Source organism: Coturnix japonica, unplaced genomic scaffold (assembly GCF_054131305.1).
Source record: "Coturnix japonica strain WE unplaced genomic scaffold, WE-NBRP24 Scf041, whole genome shotgun sequence".
Lineage (NCBI taxonomy): Eukaryota > Metazoa > Chordata > Aves > Galliformes > Phasianidae > Coturnix > Coturnix japonica.
In genome coordinates this window covers 2,697,108-2,715,938 of record NW_028188944.1, presented here as the reverse complement: position 1 = coordinate 2,715,938, position 18,831 = coordinate 2,697,108, and the positions used below count along the sequence as shown (strand labels likewise).

General features: G+C 45.5%; 1 protein-coding gene across 1 annotated transcript; it reads right to left on the bottom strand.

Moving 5' to 3' along the window:
* Positions 1 to 571: 571 nt before the first annotated feature.
* On the bottom strand, positions 572 to 11,393 carry LOC146752784 (man(5)GlcNAc(2)-PP-dolichol translocation protein RFT1-like). Its single transcript, XM_085531279.1, has 14 exons — positions 11,373 to 11,393; positions 10,453 to 10,564; positions 9,649 to 10,009; positions 9,423 to 9,539; positions 8,846 to 9,035; positions 8,119 to 8,220; positions 7,540 to 7,674; positions 6,768 to 6,846; positions 6,447 to 6,497; positions 5,579 to 5,709; positions 4,312 to 4,456; positions 3,594 to 3,699; positions 2,269 to 2,518; positions 572 to 1,817 (listed from the first exon to the last, which is right to left on the bottom strand). The coding sequence occupies exons 1-14, from the start codon at positions 11,391 to 11,393 to the stop codon at positions 1,653 to 1,655; spliced, it is 1,965 nt and encodes a 654-aa protein (XP_085387405.1). The 3' UTR covers positions 572 to 1,652.
* Positions 11,394 to 18,831: the final 7,438 nt, after the last annotated feature.

Below are 18,831 nucleotides of genomic sequence, written 5' to 3'. Positions count from 1 at the left end.
GCCCGCTCATCAGGATTTGTAAACTATGACCGTGCATCACTTGAGACAAAGCTGTTGGGTGCACCTGGGCTGGAGTCAGGGAGGTCACAAGTACCTGATGGGGGCGGTCACATGTACCGGTATATACTATTTGTTGCAAGGCATTAAATTCGTTCTTTTGGCATTACGCACTGTGTGTGAGTCTCATCTGTTCCCCATGTGCGGAGGCACGGTACTTTCACACGCAGCCTTGACTTGTCGCCGGATTTGGAGGCGACAGTTAAGAAAACATTTCTAACAGAACCAAACATTTCTAACGGTACCACAGTGATACCAGAAAGCATTTCACCCCGTCAGCTCTGTCCATTGGTACCAACTCCTCACTGCCATTGGAAGTGAAGATGCTTCTAGAGCTGTCTCAGGACCTGTGGAGTTTGCTATGTGATGACAGTGAAGTCTTCATGCTGTACGTCTCAGCACACTCGGCATTTCCTGCTCCACTCAAACCATGTGAAGGGAATGCTGGTTGTTACAACGTGCTGCTCGTATGCTCTGAAGTCACATCTTAGACCAGCAATACGACATGGCGCCCTTAGGAAACAAAATTCAATGCTTTATTGCTTCTGAGCATTGACATTTTCAATAAATTAAATCAACACAAAGGTTTATAACAAACACAAAAAGGAGCAACCAGATGAAAAACCTCGTTGTAAGAAAAAGCAGCATTTTTTTAATCCAAAAGCAAGAGATCCAACACGCACAAACCCAGAAGGAAATCTCATTCAACATACACAACGTTCCACTTTGCAGAAAGGCGAGACAAATCTGCTCATAACTGCACTGATCACCTCAGGTAGGAACAGAACAGCAGTGAAGTCAATGATATTTAACTCTACCTTCTGGAACTTGGACGTGACTGTAATTCACAGCTGTTGTTCGGCACTGCTCAAAAACCCACCACACTTCTGTCTAGAGAAAAGCTTCAGAGCATTTCTGACAAGCTAATCGATTCTCTCCTTACATGAATGATGCTGACAGAAGTAAACTCACACAGCCAGCTTGGACTTGGACACGCTGCATATTCCAGTAGCTTCCCTGCAAGTACCAGAACTGTCTGTTTAATGCTTCTCACTTCAGGGCACCGATAACTCAGGTTTTTCTGCGCTGCATTACGTTCCACTTTGGTACTGGTTTCGTGCTTGGTCCTCGCTCCAGTGTTTGCTTCAGGTTTTGGTTCTGGTTTTTGTTTTTCAACATCAAACCATTTCTTTGCTAACTTTTTCAACAGCCCACCATCCTCAATAAGGGTATTCTTAATTACATGTTAATTAAGACGTAAGCCATACAATGCCTTCATATATGTCTCCCTACCAGTAAGAATGGGAGCTCCCCACATTAATTCTGGCCATCAGTTCATGTCAGGCAGGTGCACTACAGACCTTCATCACCAACGAGGCTGTTGGAAGAAAAGCTAAGAACGAATGATGCATGAAGAGAAAATTACTCGGCTCTCTTTCACTGTACAGAGTAGTTTAGTCAGCAACCACTTATACTGTCACTATCAATACTTCCAACAAACTCATGTGGAAACCTTTATCCAGGCAGACCCGTGCAAAGAATACAACCCTCCATAATTGCAGCCACGAACAAGAATTATTCTGCCCACGAGCATTTCATGTTCCTTTCTTCATATACTGGGAGAGGAACTGGCTTCTGACAAAGTGGACCAGCTTGGTCTCTGTGCAGAACATGGTAATGGTGGTAGCTGCAAAGCACAGCGCCCCAATGCTGATGTGAATCAGCCTTGACATCCAACCCTTATCGCAGCAGAAGAATGCCTAAAACAAAGGAAACCAGCAACTGAAGGAAAACCAGTTGGCACAAGGTAGGCCAGCTACATACATGATAGATGTTGTTGTTTTATTCCCCCTGCACTGCTTTTTTATTTTTTTAACCGAATCTTTAGTGACCATTTCTTTGCACTATCACCATCAATTACCAAGAACTAAGAATGTGGATATACAGATGGCCAGCAGAACTGTCTGACTCATTAGGTACACAGTTCTCTGCCACCTGGAGAAGGCAAGCAGGCACACATCTGAAGATCAATATAATTGCATGTCTTTGTTTCATTTTTAATAGATCTATACGCAGCCTTGCAAGATGTAATGGAAATCTCCAAGGCTATGGTTGTAAGCCTTTCCTGTTGATAATATTTCTTTCCTTCTGGTAATGAAGCCATCTGACAAACCTCCGCAGTGAAAGGAACATCCCGAGGCAGATACTTACCTCTGAATAAACAGTAATTCCTCCACTTATGACATAAGCGAGTATTAAAAACGGTGAGGGAAGCAAGCCTGTCAAAGGTCTGTAGGAGCTTTCCTTGAAGTACTCATAGATGTACTGGATGCTGTGAGCAATGCGAATACCCATATTAAAGCAGTTGGCAAGGATGAAGCCAACACTTCCGTGCCAGCGGGTCAAGAAATAAGAGATGCACAGGAACACGAAGGACAAGGCCAGCATAACAAAATTGTACCTAGGAAGAAGAAACAACATAAACAACATATGCAGTTGCACTATTTAATTACTAAACTCATTTTCAGAAGATAAAAATCCATTCGCTTTCTAAAACATGGGAGCAACAACTCCTGTCATCTGCTAACAGCCGGCAAGGCTGAGAAAAGAAATGCAGCACAAGAATGAAAAATACGTTGAGTAAACTAAACCAACAACTACTTTAAGTGAAGGAAATTCTATCCTACTATTCACCTGTGCATTCACTTCAGAAAACCTACTAACAATAATTAGCAGTATCAAACACTGAGGACTTTTTCCTTCTCTATTCGGTACTGAAGAACAATAACGCTCAATAGGGTGACACTTAGTCCTGCTCCAAACAGTGGCTTTAAAGAGAAGATCACACTTGGAAAGGGGGACAAAAGCAGTCCTTGCACATCTAAAAAGAATTGCTCAATTGCTAAACTGCTAAAAGAGGATCTCTTTTAATTAATGACCTAAAAAAAATAAAGGCCTAATTAATTTGGAACAGAGCTGTAATAGACAACAGCCACAGAAGTGAAACAAGTCCGATGGCAGCCATCAGGTTGCAGTGCCAACACACCACAACAGAGAACCAAGAAAACATCCAGGCTGCAAAACATCACAGGAAGTCATCTTGTCCAGAGCTCTCCTCAAGGCCGATAAACCACTGAACTCATGTCATCCCAAATGTGATCTATAGAAACTGTGACTGAGAAGTTTTAACAGCTGCAAGACTTTAAGGAGTTTAACATAACAGTCCACCTTAAAAACTGAAGCTTCTATTCACGTACATGTACAGAAAATAAGACTTCACATTAAATTACTTTCCCAGTTTGCTGTGTATTAAAAGCTAATAACCTTGTCAGTTCGGATCCTTTTTACCCAAAGGTTTAAACTAAAGCTTTTACATCGAGGTCTGCACACAGTCCTTAAAACGACTGCAAAAAGAAACTGCCTTCTCAGTAACAGAAAAGCATTTCCAAGCGAATATCCAAGCAGAACAATTGTTCTCCATTTGCATGCTTAACTCCATGCAAATCACACACAGATGCACTGGGGGTACTCCTCACCTGTCCACTTCTTCTTTGCACATCGAAGCAAACGTGAAACATTCTGTTACTCCATTGACAGCAAGAAATAGGACATACAACGAGTAGCACCGGAGAAGATCGGGACCTACAACAAAATAAAGACAGCAGCATTACAAGGATAAAGAGATCATTATTTCTTTTATAAAGCCACAGTTTCATACTCCACAACAGAAGCTGTAACATTATCACCGATGATAACAGCAACTTCTGTGTCCCTTTGAGAAGCTTCTGGTCTGGACATCTTGACAAGATGACAAACAGAATAAACAAAGCAAGGGGAACCCAAACACAAAGTACAAGGCAGCAGCAGCTATTAATGTAACAGACAAGATCTCCTACACAAAAGTGGTGGTTGTATTTATTGGGCCATAAGCTGGTACACGTGACACAAGTCAGGAAAAGCCAATGCTTTATCCTTCCTTCCTTGTAAACCTCCTAATATTGTTAAAACTACTGCTGGGCTACATTCCAGCCTCTGCAAGCATCCCTGCAGGTAACTTTGGGAGCTGTGGTGCTACAGTTGGAATATTCTAAATGCATGCATCTACAGGAGGGCAAAGCAATCAAATAATTCTACCAGAATGAGGCTACTTGAAGCTCCTTTTAACCTGAGCTGATTTTTTTCAGACAGAAAGCTGACCGAGCCAAGAGCTCAGAACAGAGCTGAGAAACAAAAAACACAGCTAAAGCTTTTTACCTGTTCCAGAACTGAGCATTGAACCTCCATAAATATCCAGAGCCAGCTGAGAAAAGGCACATCCAAAAACAGCAATGGTAAGGCCAATCAGAAGCACCAGCTTCAACAGCAGTTCTAACACATTCGAAGCCATAGCAACATCATCCTGGAGAAAAAAACAGAAACAAAACAACAAAACCCAGCAGTCAATTACACGAACTAGAACCAGCACAACTGCTGCTGTCACCAAGAGAAACTGTTCCAGGGGGAAAAAGTCCACTGGCACAATGCAAGGCACAGCCAAGACTATTTTTTGGTATTGACACACCTACACACTTGGTCCTGGCTTCCAGCTGTGCTCAGGTATTCTTATTCTCTTCCGTATTATATGCAGAACTCTCAACAAAGATCAGCCATTGACAGCTCTGTTTCAGGGCTTAAGGAAAGGGGCAAACAGCAGCCAGTAAATAGCAAAGAAAAGCACAGCATTTGCCCAGGGCCACAGCCTGAATCACCAAAAGGGCCACGTCTTCATTGTTACACTGGACTACAAGTTTCGCCACAGCATAAGGAGCCACTTGTGAGTTCTGTACATGGTAAGATGCAGCTGCCCACACCCCTCATGAGGAGTCAAACCTCCTGCCAGGTGCACGGGATAAGCCCACACACAAACACACCATGAACACTCCACGTCAAACACACACACAGGTACACCTCTGTCAGCCTACCATTAACGTGAGACACGACACTTGGCTGACTGGGACCTTCCTATCTGACCAAGAATTTTTTCTAGAGCATACAGAAACCTCTCCTTCATGTAACCATCGTTACTGCGCAAACAATCCCAAAGCTCAGCTAAAACACAGCTGTCTTCCTCTGGAAAGGGCACCCTCTGAAGCGCTCAATGCTTACCAGCCTGTTGTATTTTCAAGTCAGTCAAATATTGTCAAGTGCCACTTATTTGCTGGAAAGAGATTGAACCTACAGTAATTGCCTCAGCACAGCTGCACAGACATGGTGCACAAGCACCATGCTGTTGGAGTAGAGGATTTTAACTTCAATTACCAGACAATGCAGCATTATGTCATTGCACCTCGTAACTCCTACTTCGCTACCTTTTTATCCATTTGCTTTTTGTCCAGACTCCTTCGGCATGGTCTCCACTTCAAGTTTCTTTCCAAATATCTTTACACTCAGTAATTTAAACACACGTCAGTCACACTCCTGATACAATTGATCTCCAACAGAAGGTAAGCATTTCATGTGGAACCAATACTAACAAACGTACCTGCTTCTGATCCTTTACATTCTTCCCTCTTTCCAATACTTGAGCGAAAAAGACATAAAAACTTTCTTCAATAGGCAAAAAGATGAACCTGGCCACCAGCGACCCGAGATTATTCACGATATCATACACACCTTCACAAACAAAACACACCAACAAGCTGTCACTTTTTTTCTGGCACAAATTCCTATTCCACATTTCTGATAAACAAAGAGAGAACCAGTGGAACTTAATGCAGCATTAGAGCAAATCTAGCAATAGCCCCAGACACCCCCAGGCAGCCCCTTCAGTTCTTACTACAGAGGAAGATAAAAGATCCAGATGCAAGAGAATCAGCCTGTGGCGCAGCCAGTGCTGTCACCTGAACTGCTGCTGCCATTCATTACTCTGTAAGGACACTGCTTTTATGGAGCACATTCAGTTGGAGATGTGATGCTACAAACAACAGTGTTCCTGCTGTAACAGCTAACAGACTGCAAAGGAAGACAACAGGGCCAAGAAAATGAAGAGAAGGAACTGCAATGTATCAGATTCTATGCTGCCTCCTTCCAAGTTTTTAAAACAGAAACAAGACGCACAGCAGAAGAGGCACAACTGCCAAGTTTTGATCCAAGGGAGAAGCATTCCTTAAATCCACGACCCTCAAACAAGTTGCTCTGGTTTTGTTTCTTGTTTTTTGGTGTGTGTTATATTTAATAACCATTTACCCATCATTCTCTGAAATGCACCTCAACGTCCCAGCGCCACTGAAATCCTCCAACATTTTCATGTTATTTTCAAATGGTTTCTAATATTTTCAGTATTTTCAGAAGCAGACAAAAAGGAGCAACTAGAAAATGATGTCATTGTTGCACAGCATCGCCACACTCACCCTGATCGCCAAAGTTTATCACATTCAGAAAAGTCATCACGTATCGCTCACCTGAAGTTGAAAACACAGAAGTAAGGACAAACCCCCACATCTCTCCCCGTGTGTGTCCAGGCCCTGCTAACAGGACGCATTCCAGAGACATGTCCAGCAGGACGGTACAGTTCTGATCCTCCACAAACCTTCCGTAACTGCACCTGGGTTGCCAACACCTGCTGGTGCCGCTCTGACCACCATCACCTCCCAGCCTTCCCAGGCTCCTTGTCCATTTTGTGACCTGTATCCACTTTCCTTCCCCCAGCATTCCCACACATTGAGCCTCACCCTCTGTCAAAATCTGCTTCAGGAAGGACTGTTTGAAGAAGCTCCAAGTCAGCCATGCTTCCTTCCAGTTAAGGAAAGCCTGCAAAATCAAAGAAGCAGCGTCACCCTGGTCTGGCTGACTTTCTCCCTTGTGGAAAATCACCATCTTTGCAGATACACAAAGGAACTGCATAAGTTTTCTACAGAGTAAATCACTCAACAGTAACCAGAGAGGGGGAAAAGTTGTTTAGCAGACCAATATAACTCTGCCCCTCACAGTACTGTACATCTTTCAGTGCTCTTCAAAGCACTCCTGCAAGCCTCACAAGACAGAACTGCCTTCATGTCCTCAATCCCTCAGTCTCTTCCTCATCTTTGCCTTTTCATTTCTTTCTTTGCCCCATTTCCTTTTTGGATGACATCAGAGATCTGAGTATCTGCAGGACGCTGTGCACCACCACGTTCTGTCTGAGGAGAAGTTGAAGTACCAGCTCTGTAAGACAACCCTGGATTCTCTTCTACCTGATACCAGCTCACTCCCTTTAACACTGTAAATGTTCCATCTCCAATCAACAGATGAGGCAGCCAACGAGGCCCAGAAACAAAGAGCTCCAGGTTCACTGTGGTTTTCTGACAAGGATTTGAATGCAACAACTGTGAATGGAATTTTATACAACCATGCTTCCTAACCAGCCATGGTGTCCAGGAGCAGAAATAATCTCTCAGTCACTCCATCAACTCCAGTTTTCAAAGCGCTCTCGTCAAAGACTTAAGAATGAACTGTGTGACCCACCTTATCCGCCATCCAGTTAGGTAACAGGCCTTTCATTCCTGTAATCGGAAATGACTTCTTTGTTGCTTCAGGAGACCCCAAGAACTTTGCAAAACAAACCACATAGCACAGCACCAGAACACTGGTGTACAAAAGCTGGAAAGACAAGGAAGGAAAAAAACAAAGAATGAGTGAGAACTCAGTGAGAAGTGAAGGCAGTTCTTCCTCCTGTCAACTCTGAACCTAGCTGAAGGCGTTACTGTAACTCCCCTCCCCACACACAGAGTACTGTTGATTTAAATTCATTTTAATCAGCAGATCAGCATCACAGCCCTCTGCCCTCAAGAACAGCTAAAGCACACACAACATAACAACCTTATTCACAAAATGTACCTTTAGGCACACAACAAAGGTGCCCATTAAACTGACTGGGCTCAACGCGCCAAGTAACGTCTATCACCAAAATCCTTCACATTTAAACCCTCACCTCGGAGGAACATTCTCTCACCTCCTCAGTGTTATCTAGCAGGTTAAATGTCACAGACAGCAGCAAAGAACATTTCAGAGCAAGAATTTATATACAGAATACAGGAAACTTACCTGAGCCAAGGAAAAAATGTGAAGGCCCCATTGCGGATAAAGGATGACTAAGATAACTGTCAAAGTGCATTTTGACACTATCGAAAGGCTTTCAGCAATTACCTTCAAGAAAGAGAAAATAGACAATGCTCATTTTTGCCAGCTTAACCACCTACAGGAAGGCAAAGCACTCCAGTTTCACACACACAACCCACAAAGGACCTGTAAGGCATTCACAGTCAGTGTGGCTACCACAGTTCTGCTGCTGCATTGACCACGTCACGCTGCAGCATCTCTGCACATTCTCAAGTCTTATAGGGCACTTTTCCCCCATCACACTGCCCCGCTCCCTTGTGTGGGACCCACATGGGAGTAAATCCTGCTTGGCACAATCGTGACCCCAGCTGCTGCATTTCACAGCCTCACACCGACAGTGAAAAGCAGAAGTGTGGAAGGCGTCTGTGCCTCCCTCTGAGCAACACTTGTGATTATACATTTAATGAGCATTAGGGAGGTAACTTCTAAACAAATTAACTTCCTTTTTTAAACAGGAGCAAATTAACGTTACAAATACATTATGACTACATCGTACAGCACGAAGCAACCCATAGCTTCATTTGTTTTTTAAGCACCCCTGTACATGCACAGATCCAGTTCAGGAATCTGGTCTTCATTTCCATTACGTCACTTTTTCAGCACGAAGTTTCTCCGTCCCACACAGCCCTATGCTCACAGCTTCCCTACTAACCTTAAGCCTTACAAACAGGTGAGCCTGGGCTAAAACCCAGAATGGCTCCCCTAGAAGCTCAACAACTGCAGAGAGGCCAAACGCCACCACGCCAGCCTGATAGTGAGGAACCACGGATGGATCTGGAACTTCAAGTACGTGCAGCCAGACGAAGCCCAGGAAAACAGACCAGAAGACACCAAGAGGGACTCTAAAAAGTTAATGTAAAAACAGTCAGGTTTCCTTCAGCAGAAAAAAGAACAAGAGAAAATCTGATTCAAATTTCCCACGCTGCTGTACTTTACGTATGTCGAAAGAGATCAGACAAACTCATTGCTATTGTAGCTACAAGTTTTGGTGTAAAACCTGTCAGTGCGAGCTACTACTTGCAGCTATGAGTCTGATAGCCCCAATGTAACTGTTACAGTGAGCCTTCCAGGCAATGGCAGTGGAGTCAGCAGAAGAAAACATGCACGGCATGCAGTGCAGACACGGGCTGCAGACACGGGCCGCCTCGTGCAGGTCCTGCTGCAGGACCCGCCGCCTCCTCCAGCCGGAACCAGGAGTGAGCTCTAAAGCAAAGCGGAGCCGCTCTCACGTCAGCCACAGCAGGTTGATGGTCGCGGCCCAGCTCCGCTCCGCGCCGCCGCTCAAGCAGGCCCTGCGGAACGCCTCCCTGGCCAGGAACACCGCGGTGGAATAGAGCAGCGTCAGCCTGCGGGAGACACGACGGGACACGGGGTCGGCCCCGCTCCGTGCCAAGGAAACCCGGCCACCAGAGGCGGTTCCCGGCGGCTCCCATTGCCGGGGCAGCGCGGCGTCACCTCACGCTGACGACGCCGAGGAGCTCCCTGGACAGGTAGCGCAGCGTCAGCGCGTTCAGCCTGAAGGTGACCGCCCAGAACAGCACCTGCGGGGGAATGGGGGAGGAAAGCGCTGCCGGGGGGCCGGGCCGGCTCCCGCGGGCGCCGCCCAGGAGGGCGAGGAGCGGGAGGAGGCGGAGCCGGGGGTCCCGGGTCGGCCCGCACCTGCAGCAGGGTGCTGGACGAGGCCAGGCGGGCGGTCTGATGGAGAGCACCGACGGCCGCCATGACACCGAGCGACCGGCCGGAAGGACGGCGTCGCGCCGCGATGACGTCACGAGGGGGCGGACGGCAGCAGAGCTGAACCCGACCCGTGTGGTGCCTGTCAGCAGGTGGCGGCGGGGTGACACAGCGGGGTGTGCAGCGATACAATGTACGGCCTCAGTGTGCGGGGAAATGGCAGCCAGAGGCGTCCAGCTCCACTTGTGAATGTGGATGGAGCACAAGCAGCGCGTGTGAGCGCAGTGATGTGGTGCATTGCAGCACTGGGGGCACGGACAGGAAAGAAAAGCCCCAGATCTGGCCATGCAGCTTTTAGCAGCGCCGCATTCGGCTCTTGTTCTTTGCTGGCCAAAACACGGAGCTGCTGGTAGTGACAGTGCTGAGACACGGCGCTTTGTAGCTGACACTGCTCCACACAACTGTGCTGTTGTGCTCTTTGCACCCGGTGCAGTTCCCATGGAAATAAACGGCAGGCATTACTTTTGGAGCAGCCCGTACAATACAACTTCACCACCTCATTTTATCTGTGCCTTATCATCCTACCTAAAATGTACGACTCTTTTCTGAGAATCCAATAGTACCGAAGGTTCATCGTAAGAGACACTTCAGGAGTCACCTCAGGCTGTTCTAAGCGGTAGAACACTCCCATCGCATCCTGAGGAATGTGGAGAGGTTCAAAGAAGAGGCTCTGACCCCACGTCTGAGGCTAAACCAGCACTGACATCCTCCGTGCACACCATACTCCTAACATTCCATGTCTGATGTGGAGCAAACTCCTGTCCATCCGCACACAAAACCTGATGCGATCAATTATGCTGAAAGCACAATACAGAAAGCAAAAACCTGTTCTCTGTCTGTGGCGAACCTGAAATCTTTCCAACAGAAACAGAGCCCCACAGCATCCCTATGGGAGCAGCAAGGCACAAATGCCACTTCTGACTACTGCAGTGACACCATACCCCGAGCCTGTGACTTGAATCACTTCATCCTCTCACAAACACTACATTGTACAGAACGAAACCCCGTAATGTTGTCAGTAACGTTTCCGAAGGGTATATGCAGGTTCACTGCAGCCTAGGAGAGAGCTAGCCAGGAAACCATGAAGTCAGCCTTGCTTTTTTATTGAATTATGGCAGTTTTCCAGACCTTTGTGTGATTATTAAAACAAAAGAGAGAACTGTGGTGCTTAACAATGAGATCAGATCAGCGGTACAGAGAGTGGAATGTGTAATTTGCAACAGGGGAGGCCCAAAATCAGACTTGCCTTGTTAAACCATACAGATAAAAGGGTGAGCAGCCCTTTTCACTGTGCAACACTGGGTTTTTCAACCAAATCCATGTGAGGCTGCTATGAGCTTTGCGTGTCATTTTCTTGAAGCACATGACGACTCACCAATAAAAAGTGAACTCATTCAGTCTGCTGGCTGTTTTGCAGCCCAGGCTTACATTTGGTCCCTTTTTACCTCTGAGCCAAAGTCTAGCATCGTTAGCAAGAGGCCAAGCTAAGACATTTACTTACACGCAATACCATTTAACCACGTTAATAATGCAGGACATCAGGTGGTTCCAGCTGGGTAGTGCAGTGAAGACATATCAGCTATTTGCTCAGAACTGAACTGAGAAAACAGAACACTTCATCTTTGCTAACACCATCGTTACTGTCCGTGTTCTACACACAGAAGGTGTGCCCACGTGAAGAACACGCTCTGTGCTAACTGTGGGGCACAGCACACTCCTCGGTGGCTGCTCCTGCATTCCTGAAGGAAAGCAGTCTTTGTTAGCAGATCTTTTGCTTGGAAGACAAACCAAACAGTTACTTACACCAGAACACAGTAAAGCAAAAAGAATAATAAAGTTACTTGAAAAGTGATTGTGCAGAATGGACAAGGGAGAAATGCTCAATACTTGCAGAAGTAGAAAGAAAGGTCCTGAAAACAAGGGAGAATTCTGGCATCACTTATTTTAAAAGAATGGTGACTCAGTATTTAGAAAAGAGGTCAGCCACTGGATTTCACAACCACATGTGGAGAACACTACAGAGGAAACTGGATGGGTCTGCCAAAGCAGTCAGTGTAGGGCCGAGAGCTGCCTCCCCCACACACACCGAGGTGGATTCAAAACAAAAAAACACAGAACTCTCCTCTGCAACTATTTCTGAAGTGTTTGACCAGCAGAGTGCAAAAACCAGCAGCACTGAACTGCTACAGGGACCGAAATGTGCTGACATCACCAGAGCCAGGTGGGCAAATCCGAGACAGCTTCGTGTGTTACTGCCCATCCTGTACCCAGCTGTGCATAAATAGGAAATGTCAGTCTAACTATTCCAATGCAGTCTGTAAGGTGAACAGACAACACGTGGAAAAGAAGGACTTCCCAGTCTTCTCCTGGAAGTGAATGAGAGGAATTTTATGGACAACAAGGAAAGCATATTGATAGTCAGAATGCTTGTACAGCACATGCATGCTATAAACTGCACTGTATTCCACGATACTGTCTCATCCTTGTTGCTCTCCTCTGGTGTTTTCAGCCTGGGTAACGTCAACTGAAGCAGCACACCTTACAGCACACACCGACATAACTAAACACAAGTCACAAATAAGGGAGAAGTGGAGCAGATCATTCCTTTATAAGATTAAAAAACCATCCTGGGGATTTTCTTTGAAACTTATGCCATGCGGTTCCTGAACTTCCTTTTCATCCCAATGGTTCCCAAACACTTTGTCCTTCACAAGACCGTCTTCCCCCCCTGGGGAAAACACAGCATTTCCACTGCTCAAGCATTACAGCTGGAAGGCACAGGACAGGAATTAAAGCACACTTCACTAAGTGAAACTGTTAACTGCATTTAGAGACTGAAATAATGCAGAAAGCCTAAAAGAATGAATGTCCTCTCCTTGCAGAAATGGATGGAGGTTTCAAGAACCAAAGCTCACCATCTGTCTCCCTTTCTGTCACTGAAGGAGCACGCCAGCTCCTTCATAGCATGCCTCTGATCCTCTCATTTTCCAAGGCAAAAACCTAAGAATGACTCTCACAGGACTCATTAAGGCTGCTCCCCCCTCCAAGCAAAGAGTAAGCACAAGTAGAACTCTGCACAGTGCTCCCAGGAGATGCATGGGAAGACATGTACTGAGGCAGCCAACGCAGCTACTTTCACCTCTCTGGGAAACAGACTGAAAAAGCTGAGGCTGAAAGGACAAATGATGTTTTCAGTTTACTGCTTTAACTTCTCAGCTAAACAGCAAGGATGAGCTGTCCACAACTACGAGCAGTTTTGCTAGTAATTCACATGGCCACTCACTGGAATGAGGGACGCGCTGCTTAGTGACTTGTGTATAGAAGCAGGGAGCACACACATGTCATACAGCACAGGGGTTTAACAGCCAGTATCCTTACGGTGCTTTTTGAAAGCAGCCAGGACAGTCAGGTCACAAAGATCACAGCAGTCTTGACTGACTGATCTTCACTCACAGAGGGGTTCTTGAGATCTTTCCTGTTGCATTATAAAACGATGAGCATCAGAGCTCACACGTACACCTGCACAGTGGAAAGTACCCAACGTTCATTGAAGTCATCCAGGATGCACGCAGCATTCAGAGATTCCTGGTCCTTTTACATACCCACAAAGCACTGTGTACTTCGAAGACAAGGAAGTGGTGTACAGACACACACCTGTGATTGCTTGGCCCCACTGATGCTGTTAGCAGCCAGGTTTGATCAGAGGCTGAGCAGTCAAAAACTCTTTCAGAATCTTATCCACCATCCTCTCTTCAGCTCCCCTGCTGGAGCTGTTTTCACATCCGTGAAAATCTATTAAACTCTAATGTTTGCTTTTGTAACAAAGTCCTCCAAGACTGCAAACAGCCTTCCTTTTCTCTCCCTTTTTACTGTTTAATAACTTGTACAGAAATAGCCATGCTGCAGATCTGACAAAAGCCAACCCACCACAAACCGTGAAACAAACATGCACATAAAAACTTGGGGCAGGGGAGGAAACCCTCCAAAAATCCACAACCTATTTGAGACTTTATAAAGACTCCTCCCAGCCTCACCATGGGGTGTTTGGCCTCAGCCCACCCCCCACAGAAAATATTCTCTTTTTTCCCCTTGTGAGAATACTGACAAATGTGGGTGGCAGCCTGGGGCTCTTCTCCTGGCTCACAGCATTGCCCAAACACACACAGCCCGCCTCCATGCTAAAGTAAAACTGCAGCATTAAAATATTTCTGCGTGCTGCATCTGTTCTCACCACCCACAGTCTTGCTCCTGCCTTGCTGCTCTTGCCTACTGGCGTGAGTATTCCAGCTTTAGATAGAACTGTTTTAGGGATACAGGCCAAGAAGGTTAACAACAGTTAGCTTTTGTTGTTTGGGTTGAATATGGTTAAAATCAGTGCCCACACCCAGTATTAATAAACAGGCTCAGTCCGTGGCAGTGGACAGGTTCATCCCTGCAGAAGAGAACTGCCAAATGAGTGCCAGCAACTACTCCAAGTCTGTGCAGCACCGCCTGCAGAAAGTGCTCTGTACTCTTCCTTACTGACGTTCTTGGGTTGGATGTCTTTGGGAAAGCTGCCTGTTTTCTGTGCTAGGATGACCGAAATCAAGCAGCTTTCGACTTCCAAATCCATCCACAGTCCAACTAAATCTTGACAATGAGAAGTCCCTGTTCTATAGCTCTACTACATGGACACTCAGCTGCTGGTCCAAACGTGGCACTCTGAAATTATGCAGGTTCTCAAGCAGCTCTACAATTACTGGAAAGTTAATTCCAGAACTGCTGCAGTGAATTGTTTTTAGCAGCTATTAACCTATGTAAATGTCCATCTGTTCTGATTCCTTTCCACTGCTAAGTGTCCAGTGTCTGTTTTGTGATTTGAAGGTGACTGAACGTTACAGTCAGCTGTGAACAGGAAAGGTAACGGGTCACTAAAGCACACAGAAAGTCAGCATCGTTTGTAAGGTGGAAATGAAAAACCATAGTCTTCATTCTGATAGTCCCTCTCACTACCAGCCTTTATTACTGCTGAAATGAGAAAATCAGACTAGAGGGAAAGTTGTAATTAATGGAGTGGAATTAATCCAGGTCACTCTATTACTCTGGCTTTGCACAAGGGTAACTCTACTCCAGTAACTTCAGCTGAGTTTTTCTGGCACAAACCCACTGTAAGCAAAAGCAAAATTTAGCCTCTCGTTTGTTCTCATTAGGCTCCTGGCCCTTAAGCATCAGACTGACTGGAAACAGTTTACAGCCTTCAAGTTAGAAAGGAGAAAAATCTGACTAACAAGAAAAACACAAGTGTGCCAAATAAATATGGTACTGTTTTATAGACTACAGGATCAAAAAGATGCAGAAACACTTGTCTTAAAAGAAAGGTGACAGGGCTTAGCAAGAAAGCACTCTTAATGGCTATAGCTGCTACTGAAACTGCTGCCTCTTGTCACTAATCTTGGGCAAACTGCTTTTTTTTTCTTTCCTCTTAAATGGAAACCATAATCCTGCTATGAAGCAGAGCAGCCACGAATTAAGAGTTTTGGTAGCTATTATAAAAGGTTAGATTTTATGACAGATAAGACAATATTTCTGAGGTTTCTTAAAGCATGACTGTGATGAGAATGACGATAAAAGCACCCCGTGTATCAGGGTGAGCACAGGAGACATTACATATTTTGCAGTCTAAAAGTAGCAGAAAGCTTGTTAGTTTTGAAGTGACTTGGAAACAAGCTGGCTCCATTTTGCAAAGGTTCCTCCCTGTGCTGCCAATCACAGCCTTAGACTCCTTTTCTAGGTCTCTGTCTCTTTATTAGAGCAAATAGGAAGCGACAGTAATGACACCAATGATGGATGCAGTATCTGCGATACAGTTTTCTCCCATTTCTCTCCAGGGATTGGGCTGATTAACAAATCTGAATTTGTGTTTGCAGTCACGGACTATTTATGGGGCTTGAGAACGTCAGCAGTCATGGAACTTCATACCATATATTTTTCATCACCCCTTTTTTTCCCAGAGCAAACAGCCTGTTCAGGAATGACCACGGTTTTGACTGTAATCATTCATCTAACTGCTTATTTGTGCCTATTTGTCCCAGACACATAGAAAGGCTTGGATTGGAAAGGACCTTAAAGATCATCTCGCTCCAAACCTCCTGCCATGGGCTGGGTTGGTCTCCACCCCTTAGTTCAGGCTGCCTATCCAACCTGGCCTTGAAGGCACCATTCGCCTCCAGAGATGAGGCAGAGATGTGGGACGTGCAGAGGCCAATCCTCACCTGCATCGGTTAGGGTCAGTTCAACTCTTGCACAGCAGCCAAATCACTGGTTCTAAGATACAGACTTGCTCTTAAAAAAGCTTGTCTTGCCACAAATCTTTAGTTCTGAATAAATAGAGAAGCTATTTAGAGCTAAAACTAGCATTTGCATAGCCCTGCAAAGACTTCAGCAGAAGCCGGTATCTGAGAATAGGAACAAAACGTAAAACATGTTTGAAAGAAGGATGGCCATTCTCAGAAATAACTCAGCAGAGAGCTAAAATAAACCACACCCCATGGCAATGGTTAGCTAAAATATTCTATCCTATCTTTTATTAACTGTAACAAGAACAGACTAAGAACTGCTGACAATACACACATTTTACAGAGAAAACGGGTACCATGAGACATAAAGGACAGTGACGCTGCAGGCCAGGACAGCACTTGTGCTGTTCCTGAGGATCACAGCTCACATGGTTCTGTTTTAGTAGGGCTATAAGTCACTGCATCTCTCAAATCTCTCTCTGCTGGACTGCGTTTCTATAGAGGATTCTTTGTTTGCACCTGGATGTGTTTAAGAGCCGTCTGGATGTGGTGCTCAGGGATATGATTTAGCGGAGGGTTTTTAGAGTTAGGGTACTGGTTAGGCTGCGGTTGGACTTGATGGTCTTCAAGGTCTTTTCCAACCTGGGTCATTCTATGATTTTCTGGAGAAGCGTGTTTGTCCCAACTGAACTTCACATTCATTTAGTCCACTTCCCCGTTCCTATCCAAGGAAGGAACCATCGAGTGTCTTTAACTGTTCTACCCCAGTGCAGCACCCAGGGCGCACTCCCAGGTGGCTTATTTCACTGGTAACCTTACACCTGCTGAAGATCTTGTTGATACGGCAGCATTCCCTGTATTTCCTTTTTCTGGAAGAACTGGCAGAGTGAAACTAACATAAACAAACTCTTGCACCGAGACACCGGCAGACTGGCTTAGCCTGTAATTTGTTTTCTTGCACTGTTCCTCCAGGATGACTGCATAGCTATTTGCAATACCATAAAAAGGTACAAGAGACCAAGCCCTGCCCTTCTCGGTCAGTCATGACCCAGTAATTTGTGGTGGCAACTATCCTAGTATAGTGGGAGGGATGCAACGGCACCATGCTTAGGTGTTTCATGTGTGCCAATAAAATGGAGCAAGCATAATGTTATCTGGAGCAGGAATAAGAACGGTCACTGTCAGGGCTCAGCTCCAGCAAGTCTTCCAGCTCATTAATCACGTGCTCCCAACCCCACTGTAAAGACAGGTTCTTCCCCCAGTTATTCTGCATTTAAATGCGGCCTTGTCTGTAGGTAATGTACAACCTGGGACTGTTCTACATGACGGAGATTTAGATACTACAAGGAAATTGTGCTTCTAAGACGTTTTCTTCTGCAAAACCATTAGCATGATTAGCATAAAACCCGTATGAGACCCCGCATAAAATCCAAAGCAAACATGTAGGGCAAATGAAATCAGTGCAGTAATACCACGGCTTACGTTTGCCCAGAAGGATTTCATTTTCTGCACCCTGAGCTGATGGGGCCGGCCCAGAGCAGGGCCATTGGGATGCTCAGGGGGCTGGAGCACCTCCCGGGTAAAGACAGGCTGAGGATGCTGGGCTTGTTCAGCCTAGAGAAGAGGTTCTGGGGAGTACCAATACTGATTTGCATACCTTTTAAGGCCTAAATCAGATGCTAAACACTACTGAAGTGCTGAAGATCTAAGACAACATCCCAAAAGTAGTTACTACCATTCATATGACTGAGAACAAGTATTCTGCCAGGCAGGTGCTCAGTTGTTTTTCTTATTCTTCTTAAAAAGGGGAAAGAAGTACAAACCTTACTGTGAACACAGTGCTCCACTTCTGTCTTTGCTTCCAAACAAAGTGAACTTTATTTCCCCGGGCAGTTGATCTATCAAGCTTCATAGGTTCTTAATCGCACGTTAAACAGATGCTCTGTGATGCACTCTGCCTGGTGAAGCAGAACACCTACCCACTGTGGAATGTTCTCACTATATAGAAAGTGCTGTGCTAAGTAACCCGCTGGTTATTACCTCTGCAAACAGCAAGAAGCTGCTCCCTAATGCCAAGGGAAAAGATAGAAAGGGAAGAGCTACGTGACTATATAACAGAGAACCAGCAGAAAGCCATTAAGCCCCCTCACAGAGCTCCTGAAGCAGAAAGCTCGCTCAAAAGATGCAACAAAAGAAAGCACATGGAAGCCCCCGTTTGTCCTGAGCACACCTTGCACACTAACGTGTCACCCCGCTGACACACTGACTGAGCTTATGATCTCCAAGTGAAACACGGCCCTTCTATTCACATTTCTGTACCATCAGAAATGCCGATGATTTGTGTTACTTCTTAATTTCTGCCTCAAGCTTCTTCATTTATACTCTAAGCCGATGCAAGTTTTCCTTCCAGCAGGCTGTAGGCCACATTGTTCTGTATTAGAAGAGCATGATGAGTTTTATATGTTTTTATTCCAGTTACTGCAGAATATTAAGAAGGGTGAGAGCAAGAGGGCAAAATTCTCCCACCCAAATCTAAGCTGTCAGAATGGAGGGAAAAAAAAGGAGGAGGGGGGACTCTGTGATAATACTGTATGACTCAGAGGCTTTGCAAACCACCTTCAGAAATACA

Coding starts and splice junctions, on each gene's coding strand:
- LOC146752784 (XM_085531279.1), bottom strand. CDS start 11,393: ATGCTAGACTTTGGCTCAGAG. Junction 10,565..11,372: donor TGCTAGACTTTGGCTCAGAG/GTAAAAAGGGAC, acceptor CACATTCCTCAG/GATGCGATGGGAGTGTTCTA. Junction 10,010..10,452: donor AAAAGAGTCGTACATTTTAG/GTAGGATGATAA, acceptor ACCTGCTGACAG/GCACCACACGGGTCGGGTTC.